Below are 24,606 nucleotides of genomic sequence, written 5' to 3'. Positions count from 1 at the left end.
ATGTTTCTCTCAATAGTAAGTCATAATAATATATCTGTGTCATCTTAATATACAACTATGCAGATGAACATATTATTTCAGTCACTGTAGTGGCCCTGACAGTTCTGTTGAAGGTTCTGTGCATCATTCCCTGAAAGAAGAAACTATCCTTACAATAATAAAAATATCTGAAGTCAATGAATGACTTTAAATTAAGTCAAAGTACTAGGCATTATGAACTTCATTTTAATTCAGAAAGTTAAATTTTCACTCTATCTTCAAGTGAAAGTAAAAGGGACAGATATCCAACTAGTTTTAAGACAGAGCTTGCTTGGTTTTATAAATAAGGTTATATAGCTTAGCAGTCACACGGACTGTTTCCATTTCTGTGGGAGAAGGCCATTGGAACAAATAAATTTTAGAGTGAAAAATAAATTCTGGTCACAAATTGGAATATTTACAACTGGCGATAATAGATTTATATTGTTAATATAATACTTAGAAGCACCATCAGTACTGATAATCCATTTTGAGACTACAAATCATGCCTGTAAAAGGGAAATAGGCTGAAAATACTGAAAAATAGGACCAATATGTCTTTTTGAAGTTTTCTATCATTAAGAAGAAGAAAAAAGAACAATAAACAAGATACTTTGGAGGTATAGAATCACATATACACCAAGATCAGATCCTTGGTGCAGCTAATCTATGTTGAGTCAAAGGTTTACTCTGGAAAGAAAAACAACATAGAAAGCCCAGAGAAAGACAGGAACTAAGTACAACTTCTTGACAAACTGGATAAAATGGAGGGCTCATTGGAATCAAACAACTGGAAAAAACAATAACATAATTCAATTTCCTCAGCAAATGTATTTCATGTACTGATACAAAATTAACTTTCAGATAACACTGGTATGAATATAGATTTGAATTTCAATAAAATGTGGAAATACCATTTCTAGTTCAAAGGACAGTTTTAAATGTCTTTATCAGCTCTAGCAAACTCAGTTTAGGAGGATACCTTTGATTTTGCAAGACGTTCTATATTTTCGGTGGGGTCAGACCCCATTGATAAAAAGCATGTCAAAGGTGTTCGACAGTCACTTTCTGTCCACATTGCTTCCATTTCAAGAATAAATCCTTCCGCATATTTCCCTCCAAGTGATTCTGCAATGTAGTGTCGAGCCTAAAAAAAAATCACAAGTTACCAGAAATATAGACCTTTTTTGTTATTATTTATTTAGCTTTAATCACTGATTTACCAATGCCTACATTGTAAGGCAATGACTTTCTAAACTTTCATTTTCAACTCTGGTGTTACAAAAATTATAGTCCACAGGAGGCAACCATTGAATTTCTCAGATAGCAAACTTCAAACAAAAAAAAGAAAATTTTACACAACAGCCATCCTGTGAACATCATTGCTAGAGGATGCTAAATGTTGGGGTTTTTTTAAAGAACTAAAGAAATCCATGCAGCATAGATCCACTGTCAGCTCTGAGGACAACCCAGATATTTCCCCTAATTTACTGACTGCTAACGCTTGGTGGATAGCCAAACAAAAGAGTTTCTCTATTTCAGCCTCATTCTTAGCTCCTCTAAGCATGTATTGTTGACAATGTCTCTTACAGCACAGCAGATTAGACAGATCTTTCATCTGACCCACTTACGATCTTCCATATGTTTGTTGGAACTTCAACAAATTCTCCTGTCCAGTTGTTAGCCAATTCAAGTCTCTTACTCTGAATATCTATTTCTACAAAACATAAACACAACTCAGACTTTATCCTTAAAGGTCAAACCTTCCCTATCTCTCTATTGTCCTCTTTTCACAGACATTTTTAAAAGGATTTCTAAAGCTGTCCTGGTGTATGAAACACTTTTTTGACTGACATGATTTTCCAACTGTGTAAACTACTAGCACAGATTCTGAGGCATGTATTACAGAGAGGAGCACCCAGAACAAGGTGGACTGAGAAAGACACCAATTCCAGAAAAAAATAACTCAGTCACCCACTATTAAGTATATCTTCAGCCATAGCGAAAAGAGGTAAATTTTTGTAACAGTGGAAACACAGTAGGGAAAAAAGGGATAAAGAAGATAATAACAAAAAGGATCCTTTCTTTCCTCAAAAATTAAAATAATTACAGCTTTTGAAACCACTGTTCAGAGACTTTCCTTCTCAAAGATGGTTGTGCAAGACAATAAGATTGTCGATAAATGGGCAGTAGCAGCATTATTATCTTGGTTTGTTTAAATTGTGGCAGATGCAGCTCCCATACTTCTCTTTTATTTACCAGCTGAAGGGAAGAAAAAGAAAGAGGATGGAGGGAGTCTTGTTGAAAAAGACCATGAAAAAATGGCATCCCCTAAACATAACACAGATCCTATCACAACATGTAACATGTGAAGTTAAGATACTCTGGAAATCAGAAGTACTACTTTCCAGTGTCGCTAAAGACAAAAAAAGTGAAAAGAGGATATTCATAGGCTCATACATCTCTTTTAGACCTACACAGAGAAGAAATATCCAAATATTACAGACTGTGAAGAAACGGCTAGTCTATTGCTCTTTGATTTACAATATTTGCTATGAGACAGACTAATTATTACTTCCTCGGCATGGAGGGTAAGTAAACGGTTTATCTCCTATTCTAGTGCCCCTGTCATCAGAGTGAACTGTTCCCTTTCCGCTTCTGTTAAAAAAGAGAGATGCATCTTCTGATTCACTGGAAGAATGCAACTGCTTTTAAGTTTCGTTACTTCACTTTAGGAGCACCACACAAAATTCTTTCACATATATTTATTATAAGGATTCCAAGATCTGATTTTCAAAATAGCTCACTGCAATATTATGATAAAAACAAATTCAGAGAACGTAAGTTTGGAACTAGCAGTTCTACAGGAGATGCTACATGGCATAACCATTGTACGAAAGCATATCTTACTTGGGCAACAGTATGATCAGGGCACCAGCTCCGGACAAGGAGCAGTTTACGGAATTGATCCAGTAAGCTGCCATACCCATCAGGAATAACAGCTTTTTCAGGTGCTTCTTCATCAAACCAAGCTTTCCAAGACTTCTCATTCCTAACAACTTGCATCAGAAGTTGATTAAAAGGGTACAAGCTAGATAACTGCACAAGATTGAGCCATGTCATGTCAAGGATCCATCTTTTTGGTTTTGGTTCCACGGAATTCAGATCCAAACTGGCACCTCCTGCAAAGTGAAAAGCATTATAGAAAAAAACAACCATTGTTTAACAGAAAAATGAAAAGTAATACAAATATTTATTTCAAATTTTAGGGAGTGAAAGTCTTCATAAACCTAGAATTTGCGTGGAAGAGTCATTTAACAAAGGCCTACTAGGGAAATGGTCTCAATACCTCCCAAAGCTGATATCCCAATAATTTTTGTGCTGCTTTCTCTCCATCTGTAGAACTGGAATAAAACTTGCCTACCTAAAAGGATACTAAAACTGAAGTCTTCAGACCAGATGTAGAAAGGAGCTATGATTAGTCCAATGTCCCTTCACCTACAGAATAAGAAAGCACATGGTGCATTCATTTCCAGGACTGTGCAACTTCAACAGCTCCTTAGCTCAGCCATCACTCCAGTGTCATGCCCATTTGTACCTCCTACACAGATGAGTCACAGCTGAACATTAAATCAGTGTCAGCAAAGCAAACAGATATTTAGATGGAAAGTACCTGACTGTACTTGCCTCAGTACCTGATTGCACTTATATTTTGGAAACAGTGGGGTCTACCCTAATAAAATTTTATAAACTTTACTAAAATTTTTCTTTGTCATTGTGACACTTAAATGTGGTACATGCATTCACATGCCTCCTTAGCAGCCACCAAAAAAGATTCTCCTGTCTCCAAGCTCAGAGACATAGGTATGTGGCAACTCAAAAAAGAGGCATGCAGGAGAAAACTATAGGGTCTCTTACAAAGAATTTGACTTTTTTTTCTGTTTTGCAATGTAACACAGTAAAATATCCTCATCTAGACATTATTTTCATAATAAATTGTCTGTATTGCCCTTGTTTTGGAAAATTTGTCTAATTCCTTCTTGGGCTATATATGCTTTCATTCACCACTTAAAAAACAATAGATCTACTGGTTACACTATATTGTTAGTGTAAGCACTGCAAAATCTGAATTTGGCAGTTCATGGACATATGTAAAGAACATTTCTAGAGAAATTACCTTTGATCAGTGTCTCAAACTCAGCGTGTGAAATTTTCTTGGCCTGCAAGTCAATCTTCAGTGCCAGAAGCAATGTAAACAGGAATCTGTGATTTTCATACAGCCCTCGAACAGTGTACTTGAAGACTTCATAGGTGAGATGCTCGATTACATATACTACCCTTTTTGCTGTGATCTGAGATTTCTGAGATCTTTCCACTGATAGGTCAAAAATGCCAAGGAACTGCCGCAAAGACGTTTGGTACATAACATTAACCAAGCTCATTTCCACAATTAGGAAATAAAGGATGCTACCACGTCCAGCAACAGGCCGATATTCTTCACGTGCAGTATTGATTTTCACCTCTGTCTCCGCTGCTATGTTTAATTTTTCACTGACCTTAAAATTAATGGAAAAGACCACGAAGATTAAGTCACGTCACTTGTGATTTATACTGCACAAGCAAAAATAAAAGGCCTTGATTAAGATCATAATGGTATTTTTAGTCAAGTTTTGCTTCCTTCTGTCAGTGCTTCAACACAGACGTGTTTTCATGTGTTCAAATACTAAGCACAATGGGATTTGATTCAAACTTAGATCTGCAAAGTACGCCTGGAATATAAATGCTATCTAGGTAATATTTTAATTTTGCAACTTTTTCTACTATTCATTTGTTAAGAAGTCAGATGTTGTATTGTGGCTTGAATGGAAAAAGCAAAATCAGAAAAAAACTGTTTACAAAGAATCTTTGAATTACAGTTTCAAAATGTATTTGCAATGTACTCAAAACTCACCTCTTCTGCTGTTGTTTTAGTGATTCTTAGGACTTCTATCAGAGACTCATCTTCAACCAAAGAGCCCTCTGTAGTGGTTAGGCAGAAGAGTAGATTATCTTCAAGCTCCTGCATTTTCTTCTTGTTAGATGTCACTTCTTCCATCAGTTTGACTCTTTCTGCCTCCAGTTCCTGCATTCAGAAATTTTCCTTAGAATTAATTCAAAGAAAGATGCCTTATAACGACACAGAAAACATGTGATATCATGCATGATAGATTGGAGGCTTTGCTGCTTTTTCTATAAAATACAGAAATATTATATAGTAAAGTAATTTGTATGTATACTGCATTTATTTGATGAATGCCACATACTAAGGAATGAAAACACATCAGAATTACCAGAAAAAGCTTCCTTATGGTAAAATGCACAAAACACTAAAGCTAGTTTCCAATGGAAGTGATAATAGCCACATTACATCAAGTACTTAAAATTAAATCAGAAAAGGACTGAAAGATGCACTGTATGGATGGATTTTACATTGCTAGGGAAGTTGACTAGATGACATTTTCCATTTCTAATTTCTATGATCCTGTGACTTTGCAAGATACACGCCTCTACTGCTTATAAAATAGGAAATGTTACAATTATTACCTCTGTCATATGGCATTTCTATGCTATTTCTAGAAGACAGACAATGGCACAGGAACAATGACAGACAAGTCAATGCAATGCCAAGTGAAATGAGACATCTGTACTGCACAGTCCAACACAGCTCAGGGATACTCTTGCTGGCTACCTTTATTTAATCTATCAAGTCAACCTTCCTGTAAGAAAAGGGTAGTTAACAGTACCAGTCTACCTACACCTATGGCTTTATTTCAGATTATTTTCATTCTTGTCAACATGCCAAGTTAGAGGAAAAAAGAGATGTACAGAGTTATGCAGTGCAGGAAAGGCTCTCCTGTATTTCAAAGAAGTGACAAATTCCTTTACTCTCACAAACTTATTTGGAAACCTGTTTGTAATATATTCTAGGGCTATAGAATGTAGCTCTGTGGAAGTTACAAATAACTGCATCCCAAAAAAGGAGAAAGACTTAAGCATCAGTCATTCGGCTTCACATTTTCTGCATTTTCTTTACCACTAACACACACACAGAAAAAACAGAATGACACAAAATGAGTAGTTCTACAGAACACTCAAATACACATGCATTTAAGTATATGCTACTTAGTAGCATATTCTTAGTAGTATATTATATCATACTTAGTAGTATATTCTACTTAAGGGGACTCTGAGTTTAAGAATAGGCACCTCACCCATTCTGTTTGTAAGCCTGTGAAGAGTACCTTTCAGAAAAATAGCAAATATACCAGATGCTAGGCTTTTGGTTGCAAGATTATTTCACAAGCACATTTGTAACATAAAAAATAGCCATTCTGAAGACAAATAGTGGCAGCAATTTCATTATCAAAGTACAAAAAGATGCTGATTTTTTTTTTAAAATACAGTTACAGGAACAACCTTTAAAGCTGAGAAGAATAAACACTTCTTTGATCACATATCTCATTGATCACTACTATGGCAATCTTTAAAAATGTCTTGGTTCCTTTAATCTGTTACTTTAGCTCAGTATCATAAACTTGTCTTCTTTTCTGTAATAGAAAACCTATTTTTCAGATTCTCTGTTCATGCTTTGTCTTCTCTTTGAATTAAATTTATCAGACCTCCATTGGCATTGACATATACACCAGGACATTGATCTCTTGTTGAGACAGAGGAGACCAAACAACCATGATTTCTTCATATCTGTTAAAGAAGTTTAATAAATGTTGATCACTATGTTCCTGTGCAGCAAGTAGTGGTGCTACTAACCAGTTACCCTTGCAGCTCTCTTCAGCTGATACACAGCACTGGATGCATATTTTTCAGTGACTACAATTTTGACCCAAAATGCAGTCTAGGTGTTGCTACATACATGAATTCTCTAACAGTTTTGTCCAGGAAAAAAAAGACAGAGCGAGGTTATCTGAGTGTGAGGAGATGAGTTTTATATGTGGGTCATCAGAAACCATTTCAATTCTATCTTGATTTAAACCTCGGTCTCCAATCAGAGGTAAGTTACCCAGTCACAATAGGGTAAATCATCCTTTGGGGAATTGAAGGAGGAATTAATTCACTTAGTTGGGGAACTGTTCTCATATGAGCAAGCCTACCCGAGTCACTTACTGAAAGCAGCAGCTCTGCTAATCCAAACTTGAATTTTTGTTACTTTTGTCATACAGACACAATTATGAAACGTTCCGTTTGAAATAAGTAATTCGATTTGATGTGAAATACAACTTCTGTGCTTTCATTTAATGTGAAAGGAAGAAAATATTTCATTTTAGTGTAATTGGACCATAATATTCATGTATTTACTGGTATGACTGTCACAGTAAAAAACCCACCTTTGTCCTCAGTGCCTATGATGAATTAACTCCTCAGTTTTTGGGTAACCAGGCTGTTAAATTAGGTCACACAAAAAGAAATAGGAATGATCTAGGAATTAAATTATTGTGGATGATATCTCAGTTTTTATAGTATTAAACTACTGAAAAAACACCTAAAAGGGGATTTTCTTCCTCATTTGTTTCCACATAATCAATGGAAATTTTAGTAAAAGCAAAGTCAAGTCAGCATTCAGGGCTCCTTAAAAGTCTCCTTGCACATTAGAGCCCAACTGGTGAAAAGTAGTTCAAGTTCATAAGCATTTTTTCATGTAATTCAAATTAAGTTTAAAAAGGAATTCAGAAATAAAAGAGGTTTCTGACTGAACAAGGAGCCTTTGCTATATATGAAGGAATAAAGATGCTTTATGTATGTCATGTATATGCCTGTGATGTATTTTTAATGAACAATTTTCTTTCTTCTCTTTCCAAGGCCAGATCTTAACATAAATGCTTAGGTCCCTCCATTCAATTAAAAACCAGGTTTACACTGTCTTTCAGCAAATGCACAAACCCCTAAACTTTCATTCAGATTTTCATTTTTGCATATGATTTCAACCAAGACATTGAATAAATCCACTCCTGGTGCAGATATTGAACAAGCCTTCCCTCTACACAAATACTGCAAGCTACTAGGTACCTGTTTTTCTGTGAGGATGACTCGGCCAAGCAGCTGATCTTCCAGCCCTTTCATAGTAACAGTAAAGTCAATCACAGTTGTTCTTGCGTTAATTTCTGGAGTATAAGCAGGATTAGCCAATTTTGTTGTAATATAAAGGGTAAACCCCTTCATCAGATCTACCTCCTTGTCACCCACTTTCACCTGAAAATAAAACATATTACTCAAATTTCAAAAGCTGAATTCAGAAGAACAGTTATTGTATACAGTGAAAAATAGATTAACTCTTTTTTTTACATTTTCATTTACACTTTTTAAAATTTCTACTTAAGGACTAAAAAAAATCCAACTCCAGGAGATCACTACTCATGTTCCTAAGTGTTGCAAAGGTGTGAATCTTGACAGTATCCAGACTACCAGATACCCAGCATCTGTCCTGTTGGTTTTTATTTTCATGTTCACAATTCATCTTACTTTGTGTGCTGAACCAGATCTTATGAAATTTTTTTCCAAGATGTTATCTAAAGCAGGATCAAGTTCCTCTCCAACATCTTCAATTAACAGAGGTCGGCCAAGGGACAGGCAGTCTTCTACATGACTTCTGAAGAACTTGTGGTTCATAGTTGTAACCTAGGAAGAGTGGTTCACAGCATAGCATGTGTTTGCAAGCACATAGAAAACAGGATGAAATCTATCAGAACTTTCAAAAATTATACTCATCCTGGGATAGCTACATAAGTGATTATATTTCAGGGACAAACACCTCTGCTGAAATGAAAGGAAGTTTTGCTTTAAGCTTAACAGAATAGGAGATCATACTTCTTTATTGTTATCTATTTATTTACTTACCTACATATCTGTCTAATCACTGTAGTGTCTTAATACCTTTTCAATATTAATGACTTTATGCTTAGATCACTAATGTGAAGTAGGGAAATACTTCTACGGTTCAGACAGGGAAACAGTGTTACATAGGAGGCCTGGTCTCACATCAGATGTCTAATTTCCAATTCAATTCCCATTTCAAAATATAAAGTCTTAAAACTGCTAAAAATCACATAGACTCCTTTTAATTTATTTAAATTTAATAAATTTAACATAAGCCTTTCAGATTATAACTGAATAGCCTTTCCAGGCATCTGTTAAGCCATGGGTTTGGGGTGTTTTTTTCACAAGAAAAAAACCCTAGGATAGACATGTTTTTACAATAAATCCTTGTCTTGCAGTCAGTGCTCTTTGAAAAAGGCATAATTAAAATATCTAGAGGCACATTACACAGTCTTAAAACAGTATATTATTTAAAAATTAATACTATGTTCTGCCACGCTGCTTTTAGCTTTGTTACAATGTAAGCACATGTGGATCTGCAAAAAAAGCACATTGCCTACATTTTCAGTTCGCATGAAACTGAGGGATGAAGTTAGTGTTTTACTGACCAACAACATAATCCTGACAAGACCATAGCAAATCACAATGTCCCAGATGTAAAGGCATAATCTAAACACTTGGGTATTTAGGGTCTTGTCATAACACTGTTCCTCCTGGACTTTGTGGGTGGAGAACTCAGATTCTTCTAACACAGCTGACATCTGAGTCAGGATGTCTAAATACCCATAATGGACTGAATTTTCATCAGAAAAGTTTCCTCTGCATTTAGAGGCTGCATCTGTGTGCATTCAAAGCCATGTAAGTTTTGAAAGTACCCAGCAGCTCAGTAGTTTAGCCCTGTCAGGCTTTACAAATTTCATAGGCTGGATACTCACACGTACTGGCCACAAGGCAAGTCTGGTAGACAGATTTCTCTGGCTCATGAGTGAAAATATCATAATCACTTATAGTATATGAATAGTGGGGAAAGAGGAAATGGTATATTAGTTTACTTCTCTCAGTCCTTGCTTTGGTGAGTATGTGATATAACATCCTTATGCATTTACTGGACCAGGGAATAGAATCTGTGTGTCCACAGCCCCCTTCCACGTGGTGAGAGCAGCCAGGTGGAGGGCGGGCAATACAGACTCAGTGCAACTTAAGGGAGGGAACTCATGTTTTAGGAGAGCTTTTCATCATATTTTTTATAAAGGCATCCATTTTGCCAAGATTTTTGAATGTTGTACATTATTTTTCTGTCTCTTCTCAGTTGATACTCTGATTTCTACACCATTTTTGAGCACATTCAATCTACCAGAAACTGGATTTGGTGTGGGATTGAATGTTGGGCCTTTCTTAACAGTTTATGATTCTGTGAAATACAGATCTAGGTCAAGGTCCAGAAGGTTAGGGATTTAATGACATCACCATGATGTCATCGGCTCTCTGGATGCCACCATCCTTACCTTCATTCTCAGTTTGTTTTTCTTATCCATCACTCCTGTTTTGAGTGAAGATAGTATACCATGGTATTCATGTGATAATCTACAGTTGTGGGATAGACTTGATTTATTAACAGCTAACTGTTTAGTATCATGCTCAATCTGGCCTGAAAATATAACATGTGTTTAGATCTTTATCATAACTCATCTTTATTGGTGTTACAAAGCATGGAGGATAGGCTGATTAGAAGTGGGGGAAAGAAGTTCTGAATTAAATAGAAGACCCAGATCCCAAACAGGTTGTACTGCTAGATAGAAAGTGAGAAGAGTGGATAAATTAAGCAATAAATATTTTTATCACATGCATTTAATCATTAAGATGCAGCCTAAGTTTGGGGTTTGTATTTTATATGCCTCAAGAATCACTAGATTTCACATTACCTCAAGCCACCATCCTTTTTCCAGTTCCTCCCTTTTTCTTTTTCCTATTTGCTTCTTAAAATGCTTACTGTAAAACATTATTGCCATGCTGCACCAGCTGCCTGATCCTATCTGGTCTTAATTTTGCAAGTCATTTACTTTCCTCTACATTTCTCTTTCTCTATGACAAGTAATTAAAAGAGTCATCATGAAAATACATATGGCATAACATACAATTCCAATTTGCTCTTGAAACTGTCTTTCTGGGAGATGACAAAGCAGTATAAGCTATTTCACTCTGATACACATAGGTCACAGATTTTGTGTCAGTCTTGTTTTAATTTCTGCCTGACTGTATACCATAAACATCAGATTTAAGTCACACATGGCCTAAGTATGATGACAGAAAAAATAGTTTGCATTGAACTATAAGGTGAAATAACACACACATAAAAAATATTAAATGTACTATTTACCTGGAGTCCATTATTCTTTTCCTTATTTTTAATCCAGATCTTTCCCTGACCTTGTGGATCAATCAGCAAAGGGTATCTAGATGCTTTTGTGACGATTATGCCATTCTGAATTGAAAGGTCATCATTTGGAAGACCATGGAGGTTCCATTCACCCACTGTAGCATTGTCAACAAGCATATCAGTGAGGTTCAGGTCCTAATAGAAAATATGTAATTACAACATTAGGACCACTTAGATGAGTTATACTGAAGTGTTCAACGGAAGGTTTTCCCTTCTTATTCTGATCATAATGCACAAGAGAATGTATCTGGTAGTCATTCTTTATTGCTTCCTTTCTTTAAAATTCAGTGCCTAAATCACTGAAGTTGGGCAATGATGAAAGCTAATTCTTTGTTGAGGCTTTGACATCCATCAAAGAGTCTCAGAGAAACACGCACGTATATGACTACAGGATGGCTTGTGGGAGACTCAGAGAAGAAAGAGATGTGCTAAGGGTCAATAACCACGAACTATCATGGAAAGTTATTGTTACTACAGTCAGAACTCTTCTCAGCTCATATATTCTCCTAAAGTTTGATTTGCACACGCCAACTAACCTGGTTTATTTTATTCACAATGAACAGTGATTGGACTCTCAAGAATGTATATGTGAAGAAAACAATGCTTAAAATCACAAACCAAGCTCTACAAATTAGAAAAATAGTTTAATAGTGATGTGAGTTTAAAAAGAATAAAACTGAAGGCTTTTTTTCATTTGCTCCTTACATTTTTCACTCAATAATTCCTATTTGTAAGATTTCTCTACAACATGCTTAAAAAGTCTGCAACTCTTGCAAAAATCACATAATTCAGCATCTGAAGCCTAAAGCAAAATTTCATATACTGTGAGACTTGTGATAGAATATTGAAAGTTACTGATACCAGTGGTTGCAAGACTCAAAAGATTTTTTATCCCTTTGATTTTTTTACCACTCTGTTTATTGAAACATCTGAATGAAACAACACAAATAATTCTCAGAAAACAGAGAACCTTTAAGAACCCAATTTCCATTGGTGAAAAGCACAGTAAAGCGTTTAATAGCCAAAATCTTCAGCAACTGAAACTATATTTAGCTCCTTAAACAGATGAGTAGGGTCTAAATAGCTTTGATTTTTTTCTTACTGCAGCGGGAAGTATCAGTCACTATGCAACTCTGAAATTTAGCTAATTTAAGTGCCTAACTACACTGATAGATAGCTAATTTTAAACAGCTCCCTTTAAATTGTTATGCCTAAATGCCTAAATGACTCATACACCCACAGCCAGTTAGTCTGTGACAAAGTAAGGCAGATGTCAAGCCTTTTGCTTGAACTGCAAAACTGCTTTCTTCCCTGTGGTGTGAAGCATCAAGAGGAGTCCATATGCTGCCTTTTGTGAGTACTTAATTCACTGGAAAAGAATTAAAACTCTCTTCCGTGCACTATCACTGAAATTATAATCCTGTCTTTAACGGCATCCATCTAAACAGAATGGTAATTATTGTTTGAAACTCATTAATTATGGCATTCAGTGTATAACCTGTCCATAAAGAAAAAAAGCAACACAAAAACAACTGAAAAGTATTCCTCAAATTTTTAAGAATGCAGCTGAGTAGCACTGTGGTCATAACGTCTTCATAGAGGAAAAATTTTAATTCTTTATGTCTTGCTTTCTAAGGACATTATACATCCAAGTTCTTATCCTTAAATGGTAAGGATCTTGACAGTTATTCCCCAAGGTAAGTAGCTTTTAAGAACATTTTGTATGCTGAATTGGAAAAAGAGCCTCCCTGGGATGAATGTATGTAGGATAACTCCCATACCACACTGGTAAAGAATCTTGCCTGCGACTGCACTGCTACTGGTACGTTATTAATAAATCTACCTTGGCCTTACTTATTGCTTATCACCAGGAGCTTTCAAAGAGTTTTACTGGACAAGTCAGAATCATTCATCTTTGTAAGTCATAGCATAAACTGGGCTGGGCTGTGAGGTTCACTCTGTCAGCTCAAGGTTAATCACCGTTACTAGAAGCATTATGCACCACCTAACATTAAAAACAAAAAAAGATTCTCAGGTAACTTCTATGAGAGGAACAGCATGACAAACCTCTCATGGCAAAGTAGTCTACCTAATATCAGTTTTAAGTGTCAAATCCTCCAAGAACCCGAAAAGAAGATGCAGTAGGGATACTAATCTACTAATATTAAGATTATCATCACTTACATTACTGTATGGAATCTTATTGTTGTCCATTTCTTTCTTCCACAATTGAAGCAGCAAATTCCTGTACTCCTGATTGAAAGGTCCAGAGTAAGAGAGAAATCCAGTGGCGAGAAGAACATTTCCCACTAAATTAATAATTTGATTTTGAAAGTTCTTGCTGCTTGCCGTCCAACGAATCTGTATGTAAAATATAACAAAGAAGTTAGATTAAGCAGGCACAAAACTAACATGAAGATCTAACTTAAGAATTTCTCTCTTGCTGGTAAATAATTGTCCTTTGAACCAGGAGTATTTCTGGCTTTAAATCATTCTTTTCAGAAGCAGAAATCTGATTGGAAGACATGGCAACCACCTGACCAAGCAGAGAAAAATCATCTTTGCCAACAAGCTGGCCAAACTGGAAAGAAGTGCTTTAAAAGAGGAACAAAGTGAGAGGGAGAGGATTACCACAATTATGTGAGGAAGTGGAGGACCAGGTTAGCAAGCAAAATATGTGGGGTGATATAAACAGTAGGGATCTTGTAATCAATAAAAGCGGGTTAATGGAGGACCACCCCAAGCATAACCTCATAAACAAAGAAGTGCCTACCAAACAGAATGATGGGGATAGCTTTTAAACTGTTTCTGGGAAATTAGCACAGCTGGGCACCTCTCTGAAGTGCTTGTACACTAATGTGCACAGCACAGAGAACAAATGAGGAATTAAGAGGTCTGCATGCGGTTGCAGAGTCATGAACTCATAGGGATCATGGAGATATGATGGGAAGGCTTCCACAACTAGAGGACTGCAACAGGTGTATACAGGCTTGTTAGAAAGCACAGGCTGGGAAGGTGAGGAGCAGAGTTTTCCTCTATGTGAGAGAGCAGCTGGAATGCATGGACCTCTGCATGTGAGACTCTGGGATGGACAGTGAGCCACTTGAGAGCTTATTGGTTAGGATTTAGAGGGCAGACCAAAACAGGTGATGCTGTGTGTGTGTCTGTCACAGACAACATGATCAGGAAGAAATAGATGAGCTTTTTTCCAGACAGTGGGAAGAAACCTTGCATTCACAGGCACTGGTCTACATGGGGGACTTTAACCACTCTGGTATCTTCTGGAGGGACAACACAGCAAGACACAAGCAATCCAGGTCATTTTAAGGAGTGCACTGGCAAAAAATTCTTAGCACAGGTAACTAAGGATCTAATGATGGAAGGCAGTTTGCTGAACCTCAGACTTGCGAACAAGAAGTCAGAGATGTCAAAGTTGGGGGCAGTCTTGATTGAGAGAATTGAGACTGTTTAGTCTTGAGAACAGACAGCTCAGGGGAAATTTTCTTAATGTGTACGAATACCTGATGGGAGGGTGTGAAGATGATAGTGCCGGACTCATCTCAGTGGTGCCAAGTGAAAAGACAAGAGGAAATGGACACAAATTGAAATACAAGAAATTCCAATTAAACACTCAAAAGTGGTCAAGACTAGAATAGGTTGACAAGAGAGATTATGGAGTTTCCATCTATGGAGATATTAAAAATCCAACTGGACAATGCCCTGAGCAATCTGCTCTATTTCACCTTGCTTTGAGTGAGGATGTTGGGTTAGAAGATCTCCAGAGGTCACTTCCAATCTCAATTATTCCATGATTCTGTGGTTTGCTGAATATTATTTTTGCGTTTTACTTATTCCTTTCTCTCCAGATTTCTGTTCCTTTCCAGTCACTCTGCATGCAATCTTGCTCAGGACTTGTATGTTTAAATTTTTGAAAATACACTTTTAACCCAGTGTCAGTTTTGCCCAAGGCTCCAAGTGCCACATATAGTTTTTCTGAATTTTCAAAAGTAGAATGGAATAACAGCTCTTACACGTCCTCATAACACAAGGCTTCAGAAAACCCACAGTAAGACACTGTAACTTCCTATTTCAGTGTTGCTCTTAAATTCAGAAATTCACTGAAAAATATGGTAAAGCATCTGACATTTTAGACTGATATTTTGAAGTAAAGCTATACAAACAAACGCTGTAGTCCTGGCCCCACAGGATGCAGTGGCTGTGTGATATCAACCAAGGAATAATCAAAGAAAATAATCAGATGAGAAAAGAAGGATATCCTGCTTCCTCTGGAAACCTTCATGCTGAAGCCAGAAAAGTCTGCATAAGAAAGGTAAACTTTAAACTCAGTGCAAAGGATAACGATTAGCCCATAATTCTGTAAAATAATTCAGTAGAAATCTTAACTTTAAATATAATTCAGGAAATTAGTCAAGCTTCAAATTCCTATTCTTGTACATTTGGTGAGAAAAAGAGAGTAATCCTTCTTATAAATATTTTAGGGCAATTATTTAGGTTAAGCCTAATTCCTCTTCTTACTAAAGCTAAAAGGAATTTGGCTCCTTAGCTTTAAATCTGAAATTTATCCCAATACGAGCTGTATGATATGACATAAATCTTCATACAGATGAATTAAGTTAACACAAGAAATTGTTTTACTTTGTTAGATACATTAGATTCAGGCAAAAAACATACCTATAACTAAAGTGTCATATGATATTGAGATGTCACCATGCCTTGAATTTCTTGAGCACTAGAAATGATCATAGAATCACAGAATGGTTTGGGTTGGAAGGGACCTTAAAGATGATCCAGTCCCAGGGCAGGGACACCTCCCACCAGATCAGGCTGCTCAAAGCCCTGTCCAACCTGGCCTTGAACACCTCCAGGGAGAGGGTATCCACAACTTGTCTGGGCAACCTGTGCCAGTGTCTCACCACCCTCACAGTTAAAAATTTCTTCCCAATATCTAGTCTAAATCTACCCTTTTCGTTTGAAACCATTACCCCTCATCCTATCACTACCTGCCCTTGTAAAATGTCTCTCTCCAGCTTTCTTGTAGACACCCTTCAGGTAAGGCTGCTACAAGGTCTCCCCAGAGCCTTCTCTTCTCCAGGCTGAACAACCCTAACTCTCTCAGCCCGACTTCATAGAAGAGGTGCTCCAGCTCTCTGATCATCTTTGTGGCCCTCCTCTGGACTTACTCCAACAGGTCCATGTCCTTCCTATGTTGTGGGGCGAGAGGTGGACACAGTACTCCAGGTGGGGTCTCCTCAAAATTGATCACCTACTTTGTGCTGGAAACCTACTCATATATGCTAGTACCTTTTCTCCACCTAATCCTTCAATCAGAGCTGTGGCGTTGTTCATCTTCCTTCTGCATGCCTCAGCATCATCAAGTAAGGCCTGCTTCTCCTTCATAGCAGTATCATACATGGCTTGTACTTTATCCAATTCCATTTGCTTCTCATCCAGCTGAATTTGTGCATTATTCAGTTCTGTTTGGGCAGCTGCAAGTCTCCCCTCTTGCAATGCTAAATTTGCCTACAAACATTTAAAAGTAAAGTGTCATTAATACCTATTATTTGACAAAAGCAAATGACATTCATTTAATGGCAAATATTGTACTCTATTTGGCACTTTTAAAAATAATACATGTTTAAGATGACAGCAAGCTTTTTTCCTTTTTTACTTTTCAACTTAAAACTGGAACACAAGCATAACATTAAAGTTATGCAATGCAATCTTAAAATATTTTAATATTTTCAGAATGTTCTATTGATGACACAATGATCAAATATTTTAGATCACAATACACTTGAAACAGCTGTATACTAGATTCATAAGGCAACCCATAAAATGTTTTCTGTAATATATTCTCAGCACAAAAGAAAATTAAGATTGTCCTCATAGAACATAAAATAGTAACAATGATAACAGAAACTATCCTTCTCCGCTCTTTTCCCATCAATTACTTCTACAATAAAAACAACAAATGCATTTTTTGCTCCTCTAGCAAATAAAACTCTAGAGACTTTTCTCACATTTCTATATAAATTGGAATGATGAGTTGCCAGTCATTTAAATGTGGCCTCTTAACTTAATACTCCTAACAGGAGGGAAAAAAAGTATTATGCAAATTCAGAATGTTTTTCCAAATATATATCTGCAAAGGATTAGAGACTGACAAAGTTCTTATAAAATTCACACTTGCAGAAAAATATTGCTTCCATTTACCCTGAATATTTAAAACACTTGTTTAAATATCATGTATCTTATTTCTGGGGTTTTTTCCTGCTGTAAGAGTTACGAAGATGGAAATCAAGATTCTGTAAGAACTCTTCTATTGCAAAAATGAAACTTGACACTCACATTACATCACATCCGAAGAGTAATAGCACAAAGAATCACTGGGATGACTCTTAGTAAACAGTATAACCATGGGTTGGGTTTTTACATTAGATCTTGACTGAAAACATAGATTTAATTCTTATGAAAATATGCTAAAATCAGCAAATTCTTCATACTTTGCATAGGAAAAAAAAAGAGAGGAGGCAAGAACATATTTTGAGATCTGGTCATGATGAAAATGCAGCATGAAGTCTGCTGGATTTCAAAAGATAGGTCTGTGAGCAGGGAATTAGAGAAGCATAAATGTACTAATCAACAAAGTAGTACTGCTTTACTAGTTACACATCAAGAGAACAGCACTGTCAGCAAAAAAATAGTTTAATGTAGCCACTGTGTTTGTTGACAGATTCTGGAAATAAACAAATATTTTATAATGGAGATAAGCCAGAGAATAGGCTGCTCATAAAATTTTCATCATGTAAGAAAACTGAAATATTTTTGCTCCACCATTTATCAAAGAGCACATTAAACAGTATCTCCTAGAGATAAACACTGTTAAATCAGTGAGACTTGTTAAGACTCAGCAAAGCAGATTTCAGAACCACTGCAGTTACTTTTTAGTGAATCTTGGACTATCAGGAAAAGTTTAAACAGTAAAGGAGTTCTGAGTAGGTGATGTAGCATTACTGTGTCTTACACTGGGGGATAAGTAGGGAGTGTGAGGTGGGAGAGAGAGAGAGAGACACCAGGGCTCTTTCTGGCTCTTAATAAGAAAGGCCCTGCAACATATGGCTTAATAAGATAACGCTTTTTAAAAGTTCCATAATAAGAAGAGGAACATAGATAGTGAGTAGATCTTACATCCCTTCAGATGCTGGGCACCCCACATTCATCCAGCATCAGACAGAGCCTGGATAGATTTTCCCATGGCATGCTGTGCAGAGAAGATCCTGTCCATTGAGAGAAAACTCTCCTTTGGTTATTCAGGATATTATAAACTCCTTCTACTATTCTGTATTATTAAAGCAGTTGCCTTATTCAGCCATCTGTTGTCAGGTCTTTCTAACTGAGATTGAGAGAGAGCCCTGCACCAGCCTTCTCTCTCCTACCACAGCCCTGCTTCCCCAGTGCAGAGCATTCTCTTATCCTTAAACTCTGAGAAGGCTAAAATGGGACTAGAACAAAGTTATGACATACTGTTTCACCCTCGGCTGACAAATAGTGAGGTTACACAGGGAATGAGATCCTTGGAGAGTTAGGAAGAATAGCCTAGGCAGAGAACTTACACCTGGCTGCATGGATTCATATTTCACCTTGACATTTATACATGAGAAATGATGCCTTGGAAATATGAAAAACAGACCTCCATGCAGCAATAAACTATGCAGAAAGGTGCAAAAGACTGATAAAACAGGCTTCCCAGTTCTTAAAAGCTCTTAAAAGGCTACCAGCTTTGAAGACGTAGGAACAACAAAAAAATATTTCAGACAAGTACAAAGAAAAAATGTGTTGTACTCTAACATTAAAAAAAACCGTAAAATTATTTACACAAGACTTCACAGGATCTCTGGAAGATGACTTAATAAGAAATTATTTCACAGACAATGTAACCAAAGTTTTTAGCCAATTTTAGGGTAATCATAATAAAGTAGTAATACATTTCGGTATTAGTTTGATTTGTAGGCTCCTTAATCATGTGATGACTAACGGTTGGTTGCACAAGAACGGCTGCTAACATACCAGGATGACCAACCCATGAGATTCCCAAAGGCTGAAAGACTACTTGTTTCAGATTACCCTATGAAATAATCACTATTTGCTCTCTCCCTGTCTTTCTAACTCCATTTTTCAAAATTACATGAGTACAAACACTGCTTTTGTATTGGCATCACTGGCAGGTTGGCTGGCAGCTTCCTGTGCAGAGCTTTGCCATGAGAGCAGGAGGTAAGTTCTGCTGCCAAGGAGAATCTTCTGCACAAGAAGGCTGTTACAGTCACAAGCAGCCTCATGTAAAGATTTCCAGCCAATTACAGGCAGGAAAGAAATGTGTCTCCCAGTCACAAAGAACCACTGTGGCCTTTCTAATTTTAGTGGCATTGCTATGTGAACAAGCTTCACACCCTTCATTTCATCCCTCTGAGTCACGCAGCAAAGCAAGGATTTGCAATTTGTTCCAGTTGGACGCAGTATAAAAGCCTGAATAAATGGATTTTACGTGAATGAATCATGAGGACTGGAGACATGAGATCCACACTCTTATCTGTGCTCCCGGAGAGGGGGGGTTAGGCTAGAACACACTTAGGCTTGTGTGAGAGCAGCAGCTTCAGCCTTTTCTTGCCATTGACACAGTGGGGAACCACACAGAAAATCCTCTCAGCATCTGGTCCAGCTAGTGCCTCTACCTGCTCTCTGCATCTGTCTGCTTGGGCCAAGTACGGAGACAGTACCTGCGCCAACAAGGGCCACAGAATAAACTGTTAAGCAGCTATTTTGCCTTCTTCTGAGACGCCCTCGGAGAGGACTTCATAGTAGGTGGTTAGATGATCCTGCCCCTTTTAACCTTTTTACATTCCACATAAAACCAGGACAAATAAACACAAATTGCAGTCCACAGCTATGCTGTTAAATTAAACATGCCAAGGACCTTCCTCTGGCGTGGAGGTTAACTAGCATAAAACAGCTCACATTAAGCTCTCCCAGCCTTTAAAATAGTACAGCTGCATGCAAACAGCCTCATGGAAATGGCCCCTGGATCAAGCTAGTTCCTGAAATGTGCCCAGAGATTGCTGAGAAAATGCTGCTTGGCCAAGACCAAATTTACACTAGAGATCATTCTAACAATTTAATAGTGCAGAAGATCACTTTCCAGTGTCTAGAAAAATTCCCTAGCACTGTTTAATTTATTAATATTGACATAGACATTGGTTTCTTGTTGATCCATTGCAAACTCAATTTGCAAAGCACCAAGTATATATGGCCCTCATCCAAGAAGGCATTTAAATAAAAATGCCTTCTCCAATAAAATCTCACACCATCTAATGTTATCCCCATTCTTGAACAGAATATCCAGAACCCCAGATCACTCTGAAGAGCAGCTGTTGCTCAGTAAACTCAAGAAATGTTACTAGAAGTAGGAGAACCCATATGAAAAATAGTAACTGAAACTTTCTATTTCACCACAAGTAAAGAATATTTGGAGCTTTCCTAGCATCCTCATTTCAGGTAATTTAGCTTCCCAAGTTCACTGTTCTTACAGCCCACCTAGCACTGACTTCTGCTGGACAAGGCCAGAAGGCTTCTTGCACTTGGACACTGTCACTCTGCTCGTGAGCCTCTGTGGATGTGATGGGTCACCTGTGCTGTGTGAATGTGGTCATCTTTGCCCTTTGCTTCAGTCCTGAGCTGGGCACTTGGCATCTGGCTGACAGCTCTTCATGGAAATGCACTTTGAAGCTGCTCCTGTCCCAGATCACTGTAGATTTTTCATATTGACACTCCAGTGGTTTTGCATCAACTTTTTCAGAGCCTCAACATAAACAATGTTTTTACTTCACTAATCTAAACAAAATATACACATATACATATGTATACATCCAAAAAGATACATGCAGAGTGACTTTAATAAAAATTTGGCTTCAATTTCTTTGCTGTTGCTGACAATTCTTTGGGATTAAAACAATCTTTGAAAGGCACAGAGATCATGCCTCTTATCTGCTTTTCATGGCCTCTACTAGCTACATACTATTATATGGAAAATAATCCATATTTTCCATTCAGTTACATGTTCTGACTTCAATCTGTTTCATTAGGTAATATAATGCTCCCGTTCACCCTCCAGAGTATGTGCTTTCCTTCTACAGTTATTGTGGGCCTTGAATTCAGACTTGAATGCTAGTTTTCCTGCTCTGTAGGCATCACCTTGACAAGGACACACTTATTTAAATGGATGACCATCAAATTTTGACACTCCTTGGCTATTACCTCTTTGTTAGGTGCAAATTTCCTCTTATTGCTTGCTGTGGTTTTTAGTTCAGCATGAAGACAAGCGAAAGGAGAAAAGGCAATAAAGTCTCATATTTAAAACTGAATTTGACAGGGAGAATCCTCAATATCACACAGAATTTATAAACTATAGACAAACTTCACTTGATCATCATAACAGCCTAAGGAGAACTTCATTAAAATCACCAGTCACATCTCTAAGGGAAATTACACCCTTATACAGAGTATTTTAATTGAAGAGTAACAGCAAAAGTCAGGACTTCTTCATTCTGCTTCTACAGTCTTCAACGAATGGATAAATTGCAGAGGGTGTTTCAGAATTACCAGGTGAATCCAGCAGGCTTGTTTAGTCGGTAACAAGATAGAGAGGAGGGGCTCACGGTCAAGCTGAAGTTTTAAAGGAAAGTAGCACACATATGGTGACCACCGTAAGATAAGCAACTACACAGCATTGTATTTGCAGGCAACATCTGGTTACACTTTCTGTGTTTGATTCGAACTAATGTTCCTTAGGCTGCAGGCCACATATCTAAAGAATGTAGGTATCCCTTTCTAGGAATGAGTTAATATTTGCACACTATATTTACTAAAATACAAGTCACTATTAATTAGTTTTTACAAGTTGTCACATTTAAGCTAAATGAGGCACTGAGTCTCAGTTAAGATGCAGTTTTAAAATATATTAGATGGATTTTTCAGGTGTTGAAGGGGGTTTATCTCCTAGAACAGCAGTTAGGATAAAGCAGCTTGATTAATTCATTCAGTAAAACTGCTTTTAGCACTGGATGATTTAGCCTGTGCTAGTACTTTATGCAGTTTAATTGTACATTTATTTTCAATTATTTTCTTAGCATCACTTCAGTGCTTCCTGCAATATCTCCTGCATACTTTAAGCACTTCCTCCCTCTGTCATCTTCAGTTTTAAAATATTTATGACTGTTGCTTTACCTTACCATAGGCACTACTTTGCCAAGAAACACAGGCTCAGTTTTTTATGAGCTACACTGTGACAAGAATTTAAATACTTGAATACAAAGATAAATTTATATGTAATCTTAAGTCAAATATATTCAAATAAAAACTGCAAGAGCACTTCTGCAGCTTGCAGAGTTGAATCTGCATATAAAGTCACTATTTCCTCTAGGTCTTGCTTTCTTTTATAGCTCTCAATAGCTACATTTCAAATTCTGTTTTCATTAGTGAAATTCCCATTATTTGAAAAGGGAATTGCTACCTATATATCACAGAAATATAGTCTTTTCAATCAGTTACTTGAATCAAAAATATAATGCTTTTAATGAATCTGAATCTGATCTGTCTAGATATACTAAAAGAATATGCCAAGAGTTTTGAATATACCATCGATACAATGTCTTATACAATAGGAGACTGAACATAAGTACAGTGGAAGCATAACTGATGGAATGCATTTCTTCAGAAAAGAGACATAAAATCTCCTGTAGAAGCAATTATTACAAATCACTACATAAATATCCAAAGTCATAAATATCTCATAAATTAAACATTTCCAAGACAATAAAGCTGCCTGTAGGAATGCAGACAATGGTAACTGATCCCTTTTACTGTAGTTCAGTATTCTTTACTTTCTTTATTATATATACTCTCACATGCAGCAGCTTCTACCTCCAAAGTTTTCTTAGAGAGCTGAATTCCAGCTAAATTCTTTAAGGAATACTTCTGTGTCAAGGTCGGTTTTCTCCTCTCCCAGATCTACCAAGGTACTATAGGAATTCAATAGGTACTTCTTCCCAGGCCAGTAAGACTGAGGAGAAGCTTTCTTGAAACCATAGTGCCTTGCACCAAGTACAAGAGCAGAGACAGTATCAGCAGCTCTCACTTGCAGATAGCCAGGCTCTATAAAGAACCTGTGTACGAAGGCTCCCATTGAAAACTGACTGTGTTCACACAAGTAACAACTGTACCACAGGGTGTCTGGGTAAGGTGAAGAAATTACCAGGACACATTTAACCTCTGCGTGCTTGACTTCAAAACTGGTTGTGAAGAAAGAACTCATTATCTTTTTCAGCAAAAAAATGTAGTATTTTTTCCACTCAACTACAGTCATCCCTCAGAGAAATAAAATGAGTAACATGAAATACCTTAAGAGGAAGAACTTCTTTATTAATACCATAGAAGTAAGCCATTGCTTGTGTCCATGAGCAAAGACCTGCTACATTTCCACACACTTTTTTAGCAGTCTCAAGATTATAATCCTCCATATCCAGGTAAGGCTCTAAAAGCTCCACAGTTTCTCCTGTAATTGAGTCCTAGTCAATGGAAAGGAAAAATTATTTTTTAAAATGGATTTAATAATAAAGTCTGCTTCACTGAAACATTTTTCTTTTTAAAAACATGGTGCTAGCAGACGAGATGAACAAAACAACACTGTTGCCTTTCAGTCTTATAAAAAACAGATTAGTTGGGTTTTGTGAACTCAAGTGAAAATAGCTCTTACTTTCATTGCAAGATTGACTGAAGTTTGCATTTAATATCTTTATTTGACCCATAAGATTTACAGACATTACTTGTACTTGTAGCTCCATGACAACTTACACTGATCTAAGCTATTGCTGCTACAGCACTGCAGCTTTTCCTCTCCCCCTCTACCAGATGTTCTTGCCCCATACGTAATCACAGAATCACAGAATCTCAGGAGTTGGAAGGGACCTCAAAAGATCATCTAGTCCAACCCCCCTGCCAGAGCAGAATCACCTAGACTAGGTCACACAGGAACGCGTCCAGGATGGCCCTGAATGTCTCCAGAGAAGGAGACTCCACAACCTCTCTGGGCAGCCTGGTCCAGTGTTCTGTAACCCTCACAGTAAAAAAGTTTTTCCTCATGTTCACATGGAAACTCCTATGTTCCAGTTTGCACCCATTACCCCTTGTCCTGCCATTGGACATCAGAGAGA

At 37.1% G+C, this 24,606-nt stretch overlaps 1 protein-coding gene across 1 annotated transcript in view; it reads right to left on the bottom strand.

Annotated features, from left to right (window-relative positions):
- The window catches only part of LOC104538205 (dynein heavy chain 8, axonemal-like), a gene marked incomplete at its 5' end in the record, with an annotated part of 60,691 nt that extends 36,730 nt beyond the window's left edge, over positions 1 to 23,961 (bottom strand). Inside the window, 10 exons of the mRNA XM_010181324.1 lie at positions 1,001 to 1,165; positions 2,929 to 3,200; positions 4,196 to 4,574; positions 4,970 to 5,140; positions 8,080 to 8,262; positions 8,533 to 8,688; positions 11,264 to 11,458; positions 13,508 to 13,684; positions 16,646 to 16,864; positions 23,794 to 23,961. Of these exons, the coding sequence (XP_010179626.1) occupies positions 1,001 to 1,165; positions 2,929 to 3,200; positions 4,196 to 4,574; positions 4,970 to 5,140; positions 8,080 to 8,262; positions 8,533 to 8,688; positions 11,264 to 11,458; positions 13,508 to 13,684; positions 16,646 to 16,864; positions 23,794 to 23,961 (2,085 nt within the window). The remainder of the gene's footprint in view (positions 1 to 1,000; positions 1,166 to 2,928; positions 3,201 to 4,195; positions 4,575 to 4,969; positions 5,141 to 8,079; positions 8,263 to 8,532; positions 8,689 to 11,263; positions 11,459 to 13,507; positions 13,685 to 16,645; positions 16,865 to 23,793) is intronic.
- Positions 23,962 to 24,606: the final 645 nt, after the last annotated feature.

The sequence above is a fragment of the Mesitornis unicolor genome, unplaced genomic scaffold (assembly GCF_000695765.1).
Source record: "Mesitornis unicolor isolate BGI_N332 unplaced genomic scaffold, ASM69576v1 scaffold3433, whole genome shotgun sequence".
NCBI classification, from domain to species: Eukaryota; Metazoa; Chordata; class Aves; order Mesitornithiformes; family Mesitornithidae; genus Mesitornis; species Mesitornis unicolor.
The sequence above is the reverse complement of the archived record's forward strand: the minus strand, read 5'-3'. Positions and strand labels throughout refer to the sequence as shown.